Raw genomic sequence first — 15,926 nt, forward strand, 5'->3', positions numbered from 1 at the left:
GAGTCCAAATTAAAACAATTCCCCATCGTCCAAATTAAACAATTCCCCATCGTAAGTACACATTGATGGCCTAAGACACGAAACGAGCGGTTTGTGTGAGAAAACGAACAGTATTTATATCGTTGTTATCTCTTGAACACAGCACACGTCCAAATGATCTGACGGCGCGGGCGGGTATAGATATATACATAGATGTCGCCTTTGGCTACGGTTTCGTTCCAATGAACTGCAGTAGCGAAGGCGACATCTAGTGTATACATCTATACCCGCCCGCGCCGTCAGATCATTTGGACGTGTGCTGTGTTCAAGAGATAACAACGATATAAATACTGTTCGTTTTCTCACACAAACCGCTCGTTTCGTGTCTTAGGCCATCAATGTGTACTTACGATGGGGAATTGTTTAATTTGGACTCTGTGCTTGTGTTTTGAGACAGTGACCATCGACCTGCATTATATGACTGACAGACAAGAACGGTTTGACCTAAAAATATCAAAATTGAAACTACTGCGGAAAAAAAGACCCTAACATACTTAGAATTGGCAAAAAAAAGAGAGAATGCATGTATATCTAAACCAGTTTTATACTATTCTAAACCAGTTTTTCTTGGATTGAATAGACTGGTCAGGTTTTTCCAAGCTATCATGTGTTCCATACTAATTTTAAGATAAGAATGCTCCTCTCTAGTAGGACAGCTAATCCAAAAATAAAGGAAGAAGTATTGCTTGGAAGAATAACACCTCAATTTAATTTTCATTACATTGATTTATATCCAAAATTGCCCAGCAACTTTGTATCCAAGAAAAAAAAAGGATGTGCATTCTGTCTTCATTCTGGAAGAATATGCCTTGTAACATAAGCTTCTGAGATAGTAATCTAACAAAGCAATTTCAGTAAAATTGTGATTTAGATGATCTTCATGTTCCAAAGATATCCTGTGTGGCTGGCTTCTCGTCTTTTTATGATACTCAGGTTTTGTAATCAACAGCAAAGCCATCTGGGTAAGTGCAAAGACACCTGTGCTTTTTGGGTGAAAGCCACTGGAGTGGAAGGACTGCCAGAAGAGGATGCCCTTCTATCAATGACAATGTAAAAACATAGAACTCAACTGGTCGGAACTATTCAGAGGATTAATACGTATCTAATCTTGTTCGTCCACATTATCTAATTGGTTTCATGTAGTGTGTCTTCACATTTTCATCCTATCAGAGGGATCCTGAACATAAAGACCTCATTATGATGAACGATCCTCTGCTCAGCTAATGCTAACCTTCTGTTTAACACCTTGCAGGTCACAGCACCCAAACAGAGATTAATCTGCATTATTTCATCCCTGCTGTGATATCCAGTAAGTTGAAAATCATTCTGATTAAGATACTTGCAGTTTTTATATTATGAGACACGTCCATATTCATGTCTGGAATATGAAATCATTAAACAAGATGCCAAGGTCTGTTGACCATGGGTAGCCTGATGCCTGTCCAGAGAGTAAAAGATCACAGCTAATCAGGCACTGCACAATATTCGATAACTAACTAGCTGACAGTTGGTCCTTTTTAATTGGATTTCATCCAAGACTGGAGAACATGCAACCAATGAAGCTTTAAACAGGACATGCAACATTTAACCCCAAAGCTGATGTATGTTATCTTTCAGTGCTGTTCAACCAAAATGATTAGTTTCTCTAGTTATAGTTATCCTATAGAAATACATTACAATTCAAAATCTCTTTTCAGAAAAAATGCATTCAATTGATCAGAAGGGAGAGTAAAGACATTTATGATGTTACAAAAGATTTATATTTCATATACATTCTGTTCATATAATCCTAAAAAATATATATTATGGTTTGCAGACTTTGCACACAAATATTAAGCAGTACAACTGTTTTCAACATTGATAATAAGAAATGTTTCTTGAGCACCAAATCAGAATATTAGTATGATTTATGAATGATCATGTGACACTGACGACTGGAGTAATGGCTACTGAAACTTCAGCTTTGCCATCACATGAAAAAATTACATTTTAAAACTGTAATACATTTTTACTGTATATTGATCAAATAAATGCAGCCTTGGTGAGCATAAGAGACCTCTAATAAATTCTTACCAACTATTGACTTTTGACATTTTAAGAGTCATTGATATAAGTGACTACTTATGACTTTATGTCTACAGTATCTATAAATTGTGTGTAAAATTGATTATTAGGATACTGTCTAATTGCAGTTTATTATGACGATTCAATTTGTATGCACGTGTTTTGAGACTTTCAATGCTGAAATCAGGTTTAGCTCTGGTAGATAAAAGCATTGTAAAGTAAAGGGATGCAAGCCAATATGTAATTTTATCTATGCAAGATAAATATTACTTTCACTCATAACTCACATTATCAAGCTTTCATGCTTTTACACTGCATGTATTCTTTTCAGTATTCTGATTAAATTCAATTCTAACCATTAGTAGAAATCAATAATGTTAGTGTCAATGTCATAATAACTGAGTTCTCATCTTTTTTCCCAGTTAACCAGGATCGGTAATACTTTATTTTGATGGTCAACTTTAGACATTTTACTAACTCTAAGTAACTTTGCAACTACTTGTCAACTTATTTGGGATTGCGCGCATTGTGCATAATTTTACTAACTCCCGCAGATTTGTGCTCGTGCCCAAAGTGCGCGCCAATAAAGCCGCCCTCAAAATAATGTCAAAATGCTTGTGTAGTTTTGGCAAGAATTCACGTAAACAGTTATGTTACCGTTGAGACAAAAAACACATATGTAACAGAGTCAGGTCTTAAAGTGACTGCTGCCAAATTATGATAATATTAAAAATACCTATATGGTAACTTTGAAAAACCACTAGACACAGTAGCTGGTGAGAAAAAAAGTTAATGTCAAGCCCTGATTATCATCTACATTATGTGTCACATTAACATGTTTAACAAGTATTGTAGTGCAAACAGTGTTACTTTGATTATGAGCATGCATGTTTGGTCTAGTTTTTATTATCCACATCCTGTTTTGTATGCACGCTGTATTTTATAGTATTTCTGTAATACTTTTCGCCATCTATTTTATAATTAATAGTGTTTAAGTGCCTGTCCAGGAGCCAAAAATTACAGCTGAATGAATTTGAAGTTGCCCGTTTTTTATGCACATTTGACAGTTTAACCTTCGTTTTAGAAAACTCTTCCTACTTTACATGCATAAAGGGAGAGAAGACATCAAATGAAACAAGTTTTTTACTGGCCCCTGAGCTTATTTAATTTTCCTTCCTTTTAATTTGTTTTTCAAAACACTCCAAGCAGTGAAGATCAAACATCAGAGGAAGCTTAAATGACCTCCGCTAATCAATGAACTCAGAGCAGTGGCTGAGAGATGAGATTCAGACTAATTGACTGTTTTTGGTTCTCAGGGTAAAATACTGTTTATGCCTCAATTTTAGTTGAGTGTCAGTAGTTCAAGCCCAAGATTACAGGTTTGCATAAAAAAAAGACTGTTTAAATATTTTCTTAAAAGTTTCAATCCTATATGAGGACCTTGGACAATGCTATTTCAAACCACAGTCAGGCAGCATGCTATTATGTATAGATTTGTTTACTGAGTATTGAACTTACAAGCAGCACAAATTCTTGGAAGAAAATTCTTTATTTGACCATCTCATCTTCAAAATCCTATTGTTATATACTAAAGGAACTCTGGGGTCTTAAAATGAGAAGGAATTATGTGACATCCTATTGGAGTATAACTTGGAGTATTTCTCGTCCAGTTCTTGTGCAGTTTTATCTGATCCTTAGAAATGACTTTTTATTGTTGTTGGCTAATATATTCAGGATTTTTCAGTCATAAATAATATGTTTGACTTGTATAAACCAGTTAATTTAGATGCTATCACATGAAGCACATTTTACGTGTATCTAACAAAACGTGTTTTACAATGCTGAATGCACCAGAAAGCTCATCATATTTATCATTGGGAACGTTTAAAATTATATAATTAAAGAAGCTGTGGTTCTCTGCTTGGAGTGGTTGCTAACTTTAGTGAAATGTATTTTACTATCCTATCTAAAAAAGTAGGGTAGGATAAAGGTGATTTAGTCTCAAACTAATTGTTAATTTCTGCACATCTTGTTATTATTCACTCTAGAGAATGATGTGCTACACACATTTCTGTCCAGGGTAATCCATTTACAAAACAGCTTGTTTATATTCAGGTCCAGAGATCATCCAAGTGAGGACCTGTGAAGCTCGGCCACAGCAGTTGTGTATCTCCTTCAGCAGAAAGAGAAAAGATCCACTCACATGCTGGAAGCATTGTACAATAATGCATATGAAAATGCTTTACAACCAAGCAGTTTACCTCCCACTTTCTACGTCTTCCCTGTGTTGACCTTTGCATTTCTGTGTACAGTAGTATGGATATGCATTATCACTGAAGATGAGCCAGACAGAACTTGGAAATAGGAATGAGGAGTCTTTTCAGCCAACAGATATTATGAGAGGTAAGATCACATTTGTATTGTGAATATAATAACTAGAACCACTGCAACTCCTTCAGCTGTGATTCAGAATATAGTGCCTTATTATATTTTAATTGGTTGAAACATGATAAAAAATATGATGTAAAAAAATCTTCTCGGGTTACTTGACTGTAACCCTGTCAAGTAACCTGAGACGTTCCCTTTCAAAAGCTACACTCAATGCTACGCTTGATTCAGCACTATGGTAATGAGAATACCCACGCCGCCGCACTGGGGGTGTCTGGACCCCTCACGTTGTGTAGTGTGAGCTCAAAAGGTCTCAGACATGTGCTTGTGATGTTGATTTAAGGACGGGTGAGCCCGGAGTGGCATGAACATCCAAACTGTAAAACCTTATGAATGTGTGTGGAGAGGACCAGCCTGCCGCATCACAAACATGCTGCAGGGGGGCACCCCCCGCCAAGGCTCGGGAAGAATAGAGCCCTGATGCCTACTGGCGAAGCTTGACCGCGCACCTCATGGGCAAGGGCAATAGCATCCCTCACCCAATGTGAAATTGTCTGTTTTGTGGCGGCCGCCCCCCTGTTTCGGCCCCCATGATAAATTAATAGTTGCTCTAACTTACGCCACTGGCTAGTGCGATGAACTTAGGCCTGAAGAGCACGGACTGAACACAGTCTGTGAAGTTTCTCCTGATCCGGCATTGTGAACGGCGGAGGACAGAAGACCTCAAGAGTGACTGGATGTACGGCTGAGAAAGGAACCTTAGGGAGGTAGTCAGGATGAGGTTGCAAAATTGCTTTCACAATTCCTGGGGCAAAGTCTAAGCAGGATGGCGAGACAGACAGAGCCTGCAAATCCCCAATTCTTTTCAAAGAAGTGATAGCCATAAGAAAAAAAACATCTTGAGAGTGAGAAGAGTGAGAAGCTTGTCAGGTGCTGACTCTAGAGGGTCAAAGGGAGATTCAACCAGACCCTCAAGAACTATAGCTAAGTCCCATGAAGGGATCTTGGTTCTAACGGGTGGCCTCAGTCACCTGGCCCCACAAACGAAGCTGGCGAACAGAGGATTCTTCCAGAGTGGCACCCTGTCAATCAAGGCCACATAAACCCTGAGAGTGATAGGGCATGTGCCTGCTGCTAATTTTTCCTGCAGGAACTCCAAAATTGAAGCAATCTGGCAGTTAACTGGATCTGCATTACGTGCCGTGCAATACCTTTCAAAGACACACCATTTATTGGCATAACTTCTAGTGTAGGGAGCCCTATCCCTGAGGATAGTCTCTGTAACTTCAGGTGAAAGCCCAGTGTCCCCCAGTTGGTACCCTTCAGGGGCAAAACATTAAGGTTCCACAGCTCGGGCCGGGGATGTAATATTGTCCCCTGCGCTTGAGACAGAAGGTCCCTCTCCTTTCCGGTGTTGCCCAGGGCGAGCCGTCGAGGAGACATATTATCTCCGAGTACCAAATTCTGTTCGGCCAACACAGCACTTTCAGTAAGAGGCAAGACCCTTGTTGATGAACTCTGGCTAGAACTCCCGAGAGCAGAGAAACCAGGGGAAACGCATACAGGCGTATTCTGGGCCATAAATGCGCAGGGGGAGCTGGGTGACTCAGAGAGAAGTAGATGGGACATTGTGCTATCTGTTGGGAGGCGAAGAGGTCCACCTCTGCTTCGTAAAATCTTTCCCAGATTTGTTTCACTACCTCGGGGTGGAGTTTCTCTGTCTGGACAGTAGATCTGCTCCCACATTGAGATATCAGGGGATATAAATCGCCCAGAGAGACAGGAACTTGTCCTGAGCCCAAAGCAGAACACACTGCACTAGTCTGTTCAGACAACACGAACGCAGACCACCCCGGCGATGTACATAGGAGGCTTCCGCAGTGTTGTCCATCCGCACTAGGACATGGTAACCTCTTAACTGGTGGAGGAAGTACTTCAAGGCCAGAAATACAGGCATCAATTTGAGGCAATTAAAGTACCAATCGAGATGATGACCTCACCATATCCCTTGGGCTGGACGGCCACCTAAGACCGCTCCCCAGCCTGTACGGGAAGTGTCTGTTGTTTGCATCTTGTGACATCAACACACACTTTGAGTGGGACCCACGGTGAGGAACCGGGTCTGAGTCACAGAGACAGGGAACAAAACCGCAGTGCGTAACCCTTACCATAAACACCGATTTTAGAAAGTGCACAAAGCGTTAAGCGCAGTTATGTCACATTTAACCCCCAAGCACATTACCCTCTGAGCAGGAGAGAGAATGCTTTTCTTGGTATTGCGTCTCAGCCCCCAAGAGAAAAGATGAGCAAGGATCCATCTCGATGTCGAAGAGCAAGCTCTTGAGACTGGGCCAGTATCAGCTAATCAGCTATGTAATTAAAAATGTGGATGGCTCTGGAGTCGCACCAGAGCCAGAGGTGCAACCATGCGTTTTGTGTGTATGCGGGGTAACAAGGCTAGGTAGAATGGAAGAACCCGATATTGGTAAGCTTCGCCCCTGAAAGCAAACCTCAGGAACTTCCTGTGTTGTGGCAATATTTCTATGTGGAAATATGCGTCTTTTAGATCGAAAGTGACGAACCAGTCGCAATGTTGAATTTGCGGCATGATCGTCTTGATAGTTAACATCTTGAACTTGAGCGTTCTGACAGAGATCAGGGTGTTGAATGTTCTGTGTACTGGGCGATAACAGGAAACGACAGAACATCCAACATTTCGCTGGAAACCGCTCCCCCCAAATCACCAGAGGTGGCAGGGATGTTACAGTGGTTTCGTGGGGTGTCTGGTAGGAGTCTTTTACATGCTCCGTCCCGAGGGGGCACACCACTGTATGCCCCCAATGGTTATTTAATAGGAAAAATATGTCAGCTGCCCTAATATTTCAGATGCTAAAGGCTGAATGTTAACCATGTATTCTGGCAGTAAAAACAAATTTTACTGAAAAACTAGTTATCTCACTGTTTGTGGGTGCAGATCAGCCAAGTAAAACATGTTCACAGTGTGTTCACTATTCTTAGGGATATTGACAGAGGTTACATATTCATTGCCTCATACAAAAAAAAAAACATGTGCACACAACATTAGTTCAGTTTGGTGCAATGTGATTATGGCATGTTGTAGTTAATCATTCTTCAGCTGTTTTGACACAGAGATAATAATTGATGAACTATATCACTTTCGTCTTGTGTTACTGGGCTCAGAGAACATCAGTGCTGACTGGGCAGTGTGGATTTATGCGTTTCCATTTTTATAAAAACATGTTTTTCTTTTTTTAGATGGCAGATGATGAACTTATCTTCTGAGCTTCCAATGGAACTACAAGGGAAGAGAAGAACAGTTCGGCCTGCAGGTCCCCCGGATGGAGGCTATGGCTGGTTCATTGTGCTTTCCACCTTCCTTGTCTTTGGGCTGACATTCGGTGTAATCAAGTCCTTTGGTGTGTTCTTCGTAGAAATCCAGTACTACTTTGCAACCACAGCGACTGCAAGCTCATGGATCACATCCATCTCTGTGGCAACAGTACATTTTGGGGGTATGTACCAAGTTCAGTTTCAACCAGCAGGGGGCTCCCTTCACTTACACTCTCAGTAACCTTTGCCTTTGAATTCCTAACTGCTGCAGACATGGACTTACTGATGTTTATTTATTTGTAAATGTCAAAATGAAGATGTGGTAAAAACTCTTTGTCACACTTTATCTTCACTGTTGATCTAATTTGTGATTAAGATGCATGCCAACACACAAGCTCACTGTAATCTTTTAATATTTGTTAGAGCCACATTCATGTTCTCCGGCACCATCAGACCTTTAAACATTGTGAGGCTGAAATATATCTAACAGAGCAGGAGACTAGAAATATGAGTTTGTGTTATGTCTCCCAGTATGATAGCTTTACATGAGCTGACGGAGCACTTGGCTACTGGCGGTACAGTATGTCATAACCGTGTGCTTGTCTGTGATTCAGCCCCTGTAGGCTCTGCATTGAGCGCGTACTTCGGCCATCGGCCAGTGGTCATGGTGGGGGGTCTGCTGAGCAGCATTGGGATGGTGGCCGGGTCGTATGCCCAGGATCTGCTACAGCTGTACATAACTGTGGGGTTCCTTACAGGTAAAAGCACAGCCAGCAGTAGAGCATATGGCTGTGCTCCTGCACACACACATTCACGCTTCCCTTGTTTCGTCGTTGATTCACAACTTGAAAAGGTCATAAGCCAATTATAGCGGCTGTATGGGAGAGAGAAAGGCATATGATGAGACAGGAAAGTTGTAGGAGTAAAGAAAGAAAGAACATTTTGCCCACTAGGCTTTAGAGTTAAACTAGAGTTAAAAACGATGAAAATTTGTTTTGTTCTATTATCACTATTGGCACATGTTGTCTAATTATTTATCTTTAATTTATCATTCTTTATTACTTGCTTAAGTAAGTTATTCATTTTGTTAAATTCATTATTGCCACTTTCTTAGTTTAGTATTAGCATATATTTTAAGTACAATTATTTTGATTTTGGTTTGCTTTATTCTTATTCATTAATCAGTTAAATTCTATCTTAATTATTATTTAAATATTAGGCACCAATTAATCACTTATATTATTTTGCAGAATTTGAAAAAATTGTAAGCTGCAAAGTCTTAAAATTTACTGGTTTTGTCAGATTAATAAAACACTAAGGGCCAGATTTTCTAAACAGGGGAAATTAGCGTAATTCCAACACAGCGTATTTTACGAGGTGGCTAATTCGTACGAATTCATATTAACTTACTCGTACGAATTCGTAAGATTTTTGCTAAATCGTACATATTTTACGAGTTGCCCAATTCGTATGAATTCGTACGAATGACCTACCCCTGACCCTACCCCTAAACCTATACCCATCACTGGGGTTATGAATTCGTACGAATTGTTTTTTAATACTTCTTTTTTTTTTCAGCAAAGATGCATTAAATTGATCAGACTTTTGCATTGCTACAAAATAATTTAATCTTATAAAGTATCATCAAAGTATCCTAATATAAAAAAGTCATAATTTCTACAAAAAAAATATTAAGCTGCACAACTGTTTTCAACATTGATAATAATAAGAAATGTGTTGTGTGCTCCAAATCAGCATATTAGAATGAATTCTGAAGGATCATGTGACACTGAAGACTGGAGTAATGGGTTTCCCCATCACAGGAATAAATTACATTTTAAAATATATTAAAATAGAAATAAAATAGTAATAATGTTTCACAATATTACTGGTTTAGTATTACTGGTTTTTCATCAGATGAATGTAGCCTTGGTGAGCATAAAATACTTTAAAAAAAAATCTTACTGACCCCAAACTTTTGAATGGTAATTTAAAAGTCTTGTAGTCGGCCACTGGCTCAATATCATGCTAAAGGTCTAGTGTGTAAGTTACAGCAGTAGCAAAACTTGCAGGTCAAGTTCAATGATAGAAATGTTCCATGACTGCTATAACACAATGTTTTAAAATAAATGTGTATTCAGTTAGTAAGTGTTGCTAGATGTTCATAATACACATAACCTTGCAATACTGCTGTCCATTTAGCCAGTGGCATTTGAACAACGGTTTACCCTACAAACTGAATGACTTGTCAAAGAAATAAATGCTTGCTCTAAATGTCCTTTTCGTTTTGTCCTCTGTAGGATTCGGCTATGCCCTGACCTGGACCCCTACTGTCACCATGCTGGGCTGGTACTTTGAAAAGCGACGGCCAGTGGCCAACGCTCTGGCCAGCGCAGGAGAGTGCATCCTCACTTTCGTCCTGACCCCATCCTTCCAGTTCATGGTGGATCAGTATTCCTGGAGGGGAGCGATGCTGATCCTGGGAGCTCTGCAACTCAACTTGAGTTTGTGCGGAGCTCTTCTAAGACCACTCAACAGACACGTTCCTTCTAAAGAGCTGGTAGAGAAGGACGATCATGAGCTGGAGCTTTTATCGCAAACTCACACAGACTTTAGTTCAAAAAACAGTTCAGACTCGAAAAAATCTGATCCACTGAAGGTCAGAATCATAAGTTACATGGACTACACGCTTATTGTTAACGCTCGCTTCATGGTCTACTCAATGTTTGGTGTCTTTGCTGCTCTTGGCTTCTTCGCTCCAGCTCTCTTTCTGGTACCGTACGCCCGCAGTCAAGGAGTGGAGGAGTACCAGGCAGCCGCTCTCATGTCCATCTCTGCGGTGCTGGACCTGTTAGGACGGCTGCTCTTCGGGTGGGTGGCTAATCTGCGGCTGGTAAAGACAGTCCATCAGCTGACTGTCACAGTGATTCTGTTGGGCATTGTTCTGTTGCTCTGCCCACTAGCTACCACTTTCACCCAGCTAGCGTTGTTCAGTGCGGGCTACGGACTGGTGTTCGGCGCGACCGTGGCCATTCACATCACGGTACTGGCGGAAGTGGTGGGGGTGGAGAGGCTAGGGAGTGCTCTGGGTTTCTTCATGCTCATCCGCAGCAGTGGTGGCCTTCTTGGACCACCTTTGGCAGGTGAGATGTTTAAAAGTAATTTGGTCAATAGTGACTATCCTGAGCAGACACATATTATTTAATAAAGTTTGAGTTTGTTTTTAAATAATTTAAATATTTATAAACCGTATATACTGTATATATATGTATATATATATATATATGTATATATATATATATATATATATATATATTATCCATTTTTCTACAAATCCATTTTTAGATATATAACAAGGATACAAACAATAATAGTACAAATAGAATAGAACAAAGATATAATAGTATTTTTTTATATATTGAATAATGTTATTTTATTATATTATATCTTATTATAATTTTTTGTATTAGTTGATTGTGTCATTTAAATAAATCACAAATATAATGTAATATATAATTAAAGGAGTCATAATGTTGTGTTACCTTGGATACCCAAATGCTCTATTATAGTATTTTAGGCACTTCTAAAAAAGAAAAGTGGAAAAAAAATCAACACAGAGCCCCTCAGACCCTTATTTCTAAAGGCATTATTGTCTCGCGAGATCTGATGCGATGTTTTGGCTGTCGTGGACGGTCATTATAATAATGCAAATGAGGGGCGCGTTGATTGGTTGCAGGAATGTATTTTACTACTTCCAAGCGGTACAAAAACATAGACAAAATACTGCAATAGCTCAATAAATGTGACGGTACTTATTGTTAGTGAAATTGTAATCACAACCAAAGAAAAAAGAAAAAATACACCATTGCCAGATACATTCTTACAGAAGCCCCACTAACTGAAAGCTATTTTCAAACTGCATGTTTTGCATGAGTTTGGCTAATAATGTTTAGTGGTATATTGTTTTCATACTTGCATTTAAACAGTTTTAGCCACTGAGCATGGACTCCTGTACCGTCACTACTGTAGCTGCTAGTGTAAAACAAAGTCGAAAGATGTGGCTAGCATTCGTAGAGTCCATTCCCCGTGTTTACCTCGAAGGTAACGTTACATACAATAGCCGCATTAGCAGTTAGCTGCTATTTGTTAACCACAGTAGAGCAATAAAAACACAGTCTTACCTTTTCAATTTCTGGCAAGTCCCTGATGGTTGGGATGGCACCTTTTCCCAAACGGAGCTTCGAGGCCAAGTTCGCCTGATACTGCCCCAAATTTGTAAAAGATTCCGGTGTAAAATGTTTAGCACACACACCTAACAATACGCCACTTGAAAGAGTTGTTGGGACAGCGTCATTAAAAATGAATTTCATCCACTGTTCCCTGATAGTTTCGTCCGTTTTTGGTAGATAAAACACATTTGCATGTTGTTTGTGGCAGTCACCCACAGAGCATCTCAGGTGTGCACTCGATTTCTCCATCTTTCTCGAGTCAACTAAACTGAATCTGAGGGGGAGAGGGGCGGGCTTCCCGCGGCATAGGTTTGCGGTGTCCATATATGGTATATCCTCCCCCGTCTTGACGTCAAGAAGGGGAAGAAATCAAAATCTCGTTTTTTCGTGCGCGTGCACGTGGCCTATTTTACAAACCCCGAGGTAAACAAACGCTTCACTTTTAAATATCGGCTTCCCGGCCAGTGTATAATCATTATGCAATCATAACATACATTGATTCTCGTGGAAAAGTGAAATTTCTACATTATGACTCCTTTAAAATTATGTGTAAATAATTGTTATTAATAATTATTATAATTAATAATTGTATTTGTTATTGTTATATCATGTTTGTGATTTATAAACAAACAATCAACAAACATATATATATATATATATACAGTATATAAAAAAAAATATTATTATATTATATTTGTGATATTTATTTGTTTCTTTATTTATATGTTGAGTAGGTTATTATGACATCTACCTACAAATGGCTTGCTGAAGTTACTCTACAGTCTAACATTGTGCAAACACAAGATGTCCTGTTTTATTGTTTAGAGAGCACTTTATCAGTCATCCTAATGTATTCCCTTCCCTCATCATAATTGAGGTTTCTCATTAATGCCTGACAGGATTCAGTTTACAGTAATACTGTGTTATCTTCTCATAAAGCATCGCCTTTCAAAGAAATGCACTCGGCTATTGTGTTAATTTCATGGATTATTGGTCACTACATATATGGCTTTTCCCCATTCAATTGCGAGCCACGCTTTGACTGCCCTGACCGAATCTTAAACCGTTCATTTGGTTTCATCGGCTGTAATTTTTCTGTGCCCTCTGCTCGGAACACATCACAAACGGTAGTGCAACAATACATCAGCGGAGCTACAAAAGTGGCCAAAGAATCAACAAACAAACTACCAGCCAAGAACAACAATACATTTAATAGCTGTAATTGATTACCAGATGATAAGCTCTGATAGGGCAACTTCAAATAGATGGTATTGTAATGTGATGACATTTTGCCCTTACTTAACAGTTTTTCACTTAAGAACATCTGCCTGAACATGGCACAAGTTGGAAGAGTTCCCCCCTGTGCAGCCAAAAACCTCTCCCTCGCTATAGGCAGTTCAACACTAAATCATCCCGAAAAGCCGCATCTGTCCTTTTAGAGGCATCAACTGCCAAAACCATGTCCATATCTGTATACTGGAAGACTAATGTACCTTATATGAATCTCTTGGGTTTTTTAGTCCATTAAATAGAGCACAGACTAATGGTTGGGAGGAGAGAAACGCTTTTTTTTAGGCACTATAGGTTAGGAGTATAGTCTGCTGGGCTCCATAACCGGCGGTGTAATTACACCATAAATTAGCTCTGCTGCAGTTTTTCTCAGTGACTTTTAATCGGGTTGGAAAACTCCTTTACTGTGGCATTATAAAAGATGACTCAAATAATCACTGCATCACTGACTTCATAGGGGCTCTGTTCCTTGGTGCTTTAATTGATTGTTCGTTTAAAATAATGTACAGTGAAATGTGCATTCAGAAAGCTGGTTGGGCATAAAAACGGGAGGTGGGATGATGAACGAACAACTGCAGGCTAATTAGTGGTGCTTAGGCAAGCGTCACTATTGTGCCCAAGCAACCTCCCAGAATACCCTAGAAACTGCATACAAGGGCGTTTCTTCAACTAGGGGCACTTTTAGGCTTGTGAAGTTGAATAAAAAAAACTTGTTCAAAAGTCACGTAACACAGTCTCATAAGTTTAAATAATTTGTCTAGTTTTAAGGTCTGTAAGAGGACAAACTTAGATTACAAGAGAAATTGTTAATATTTTACTTTTTTTCCGACCTGCAATGAACAAATGTCATTTCCACCACATCTCTATATACAGCTGTTATTTAAAAACAGAATAACTTATGTCACTCAAGAATGGTCTAAGATCATTTTTGTAACTAGTTTTATCATTTTTTCCACAATGTACAATAATTATATATTTGTCAATGAGATAAATTAACTGCCCTAAGGACCAAATGGTGAACTGTACACCTGTCACACTCTGAAATTTAATATTGGTTTGGGCAAGAGCTTATTAGAAAATAAATAACTTGAATTTTTATATTAAGTAGAGCATGATCTCGTAAATTGTGGATACATTTTTAATGTGTGATGAGAACTTTTTAAATGTTTTTCAAAAATGTGTGTGGTGATGGAAATGACAGGGTGGTGGTGGAAATGACAATGAATTAACGTGAATGTAGAGAAACATTAATATTTAGAGAAATATTTATTCGAAAAACTCTTAAACTCATCACACTCAGTAAACTCAATTCACAAAGTCAATCTACTCTTGCAATCCATATCAATTGTACTTTGTAATCATAAATGTCATTTCCACCACATGCTGTCATTTCCACCACAGAGGGCAGTGTGGTGGAAATGACATTTCTGTAGTTTTTTGTGAAAAAATGGAAGATAGCTTCACTGATCAGCTTTGAATTAATACTCAGCATTTCATGCATGCAAAATACGTGTATTTAACTTAAAAAAATTACTTTTTAAAAACACCCTTGAAGGTACAGCATGTTTCCACTACATGCTGTCATTTCCACCACAGAGGGCAGTGTAGTGGAAATGACTATGGTGGAAATGACATTTCTGTAGTTTTGCATGGGCAAGTATGTGTTTTAATTGCAAGCTAATAGCAGTATTTCAGTATTACAGGAAAACAACATATATATAATATATCTCTTATGAGTGTTTTTTATTTGAATGACTTTGAATGACTTTTTATATGTCATTTTCCTTTTTTTACATTCATTTACTCCTTTAGACTAAGTGAAACTCATAATTGACAATGATGAAATAATTTCTCCTACTGTTTCTACAGGAATCTTCATAGACAAAATGAGTGACTATGGTGCTGGTTTCCTGATGGCAGGCGTGGCTCTTCTCGTCTCTGCCTTGTTTTTGCTTGTATTACATCAGATGAACAAAAAAGGGATGGAAAAGGGAAAAGATATCAACTTGGACAACGGGAAAGGATGCGAGGATCTGATTTGAAAACAAGAATTCCAACTTTGGAAGAAGTTAGTAAGAGTTGGAATGTGTGGAATGTGCATTTAGGGTCACATGTTTATTTTGCAGTGTGATGTTACTACTGTGGACGAATGCATTCATGTTTGTCGCGGTTAAGCAGAGATTATGATTAGAGATCTGTAAGTGATGGTGTAAACTGATCTGATCTGTTCATTCTATGAAGGAAAAGTGAACAGACCTTTCTCACCTAACTGAAACATTCTGGGAAGTCTTCTCATGTAGTCCTATAATGATGCCATTGCAAGCAATACTTCATCAGATCTATTGCTCCAGTAAGTCTGGAAAATAGACACTGCCTTAATGGACTAATGGAAGCTGACTCATGGTTTAGCTACAGCCAAAGATGATCACAGTCAAGAACAATATCTGCAATTTCTTGTGTGTAATAATATGAAAAATGTATTTTGGTCTGTCTGCTTAAAATTGCACAAATTAAAATCCACTGGTCTGGATGTCAAATACGTCCCACAGTTTTGCAGAACCTGAT

General features: G+C 38.9%; 1 protein-coding gene across 1 annotated transcript; it reads left to right on the forward strand.

The window, feature by feature from the left end:
* The first annotated feature begins 4,417 nt into the window (after positions 1–4,417).
* Positions 4,418–15,904, forward strand: LOC311290170 (monocarboxylate transporter 13). The gene is made up of 5 exons (XM_084408496.1): positions 4,418–4,506; positions 7,768–8,024; positions 8,457–8,600; positions 10,143–10,985; positions 15,231–15,904. Exons 2-5 carry the CDS (start codon positions 7,775–7,777, stop codon positions 15,401–15,403), a joined length of 1,410 nt encoding a protein of 469 aa, XP_084264622.1. The 5' UTR covers positions 4,418–4,506; positions 7,768–7,774; the 3' UTR covers positions 15,404–15,904.
* The last annotated feature ends 22 nt before the right edge of the window (positions 15,905–15,926 follow it).

The sequence above is a fragment of the Rutilus rutilus genome (assembly GCF_951802725.1).
Source record: "Rutilus rutilus genome assembly, chromosome: 5".
Classification (NCBI taxonomy): Eukaryota; Metazoa; Chordata; class Actinopteri; order Cypriniformes; family Leuciscidae; genus Rutilus; species Rutilus rutilus.

Excerpts from the sequence above, each read along its gene's own strand:
- LOC311290170 (XM_084408496.1), top strand. The coding sequence starts at position 7,775 with ATGATGAACTTATCTTCTGAGCTTCCAATGGAACTACAAGGGAAGAGA. Across the intron at positions 8,601-10,142 it reads AACTGTGGGGTTCCTTACAG|GATTCGGCTATGCCCTGACC; the intron begins GTAAAAGCACAG and ends TGTCCTCTGTAG. Across the intron at positions 10,986-15,230 it reads TCTTGGACCACCTTTGGCAG|GAATCTTCATAGACAAAATG; the intron begins GTGAGATGTTTA and ends CTGTTTCTACAG.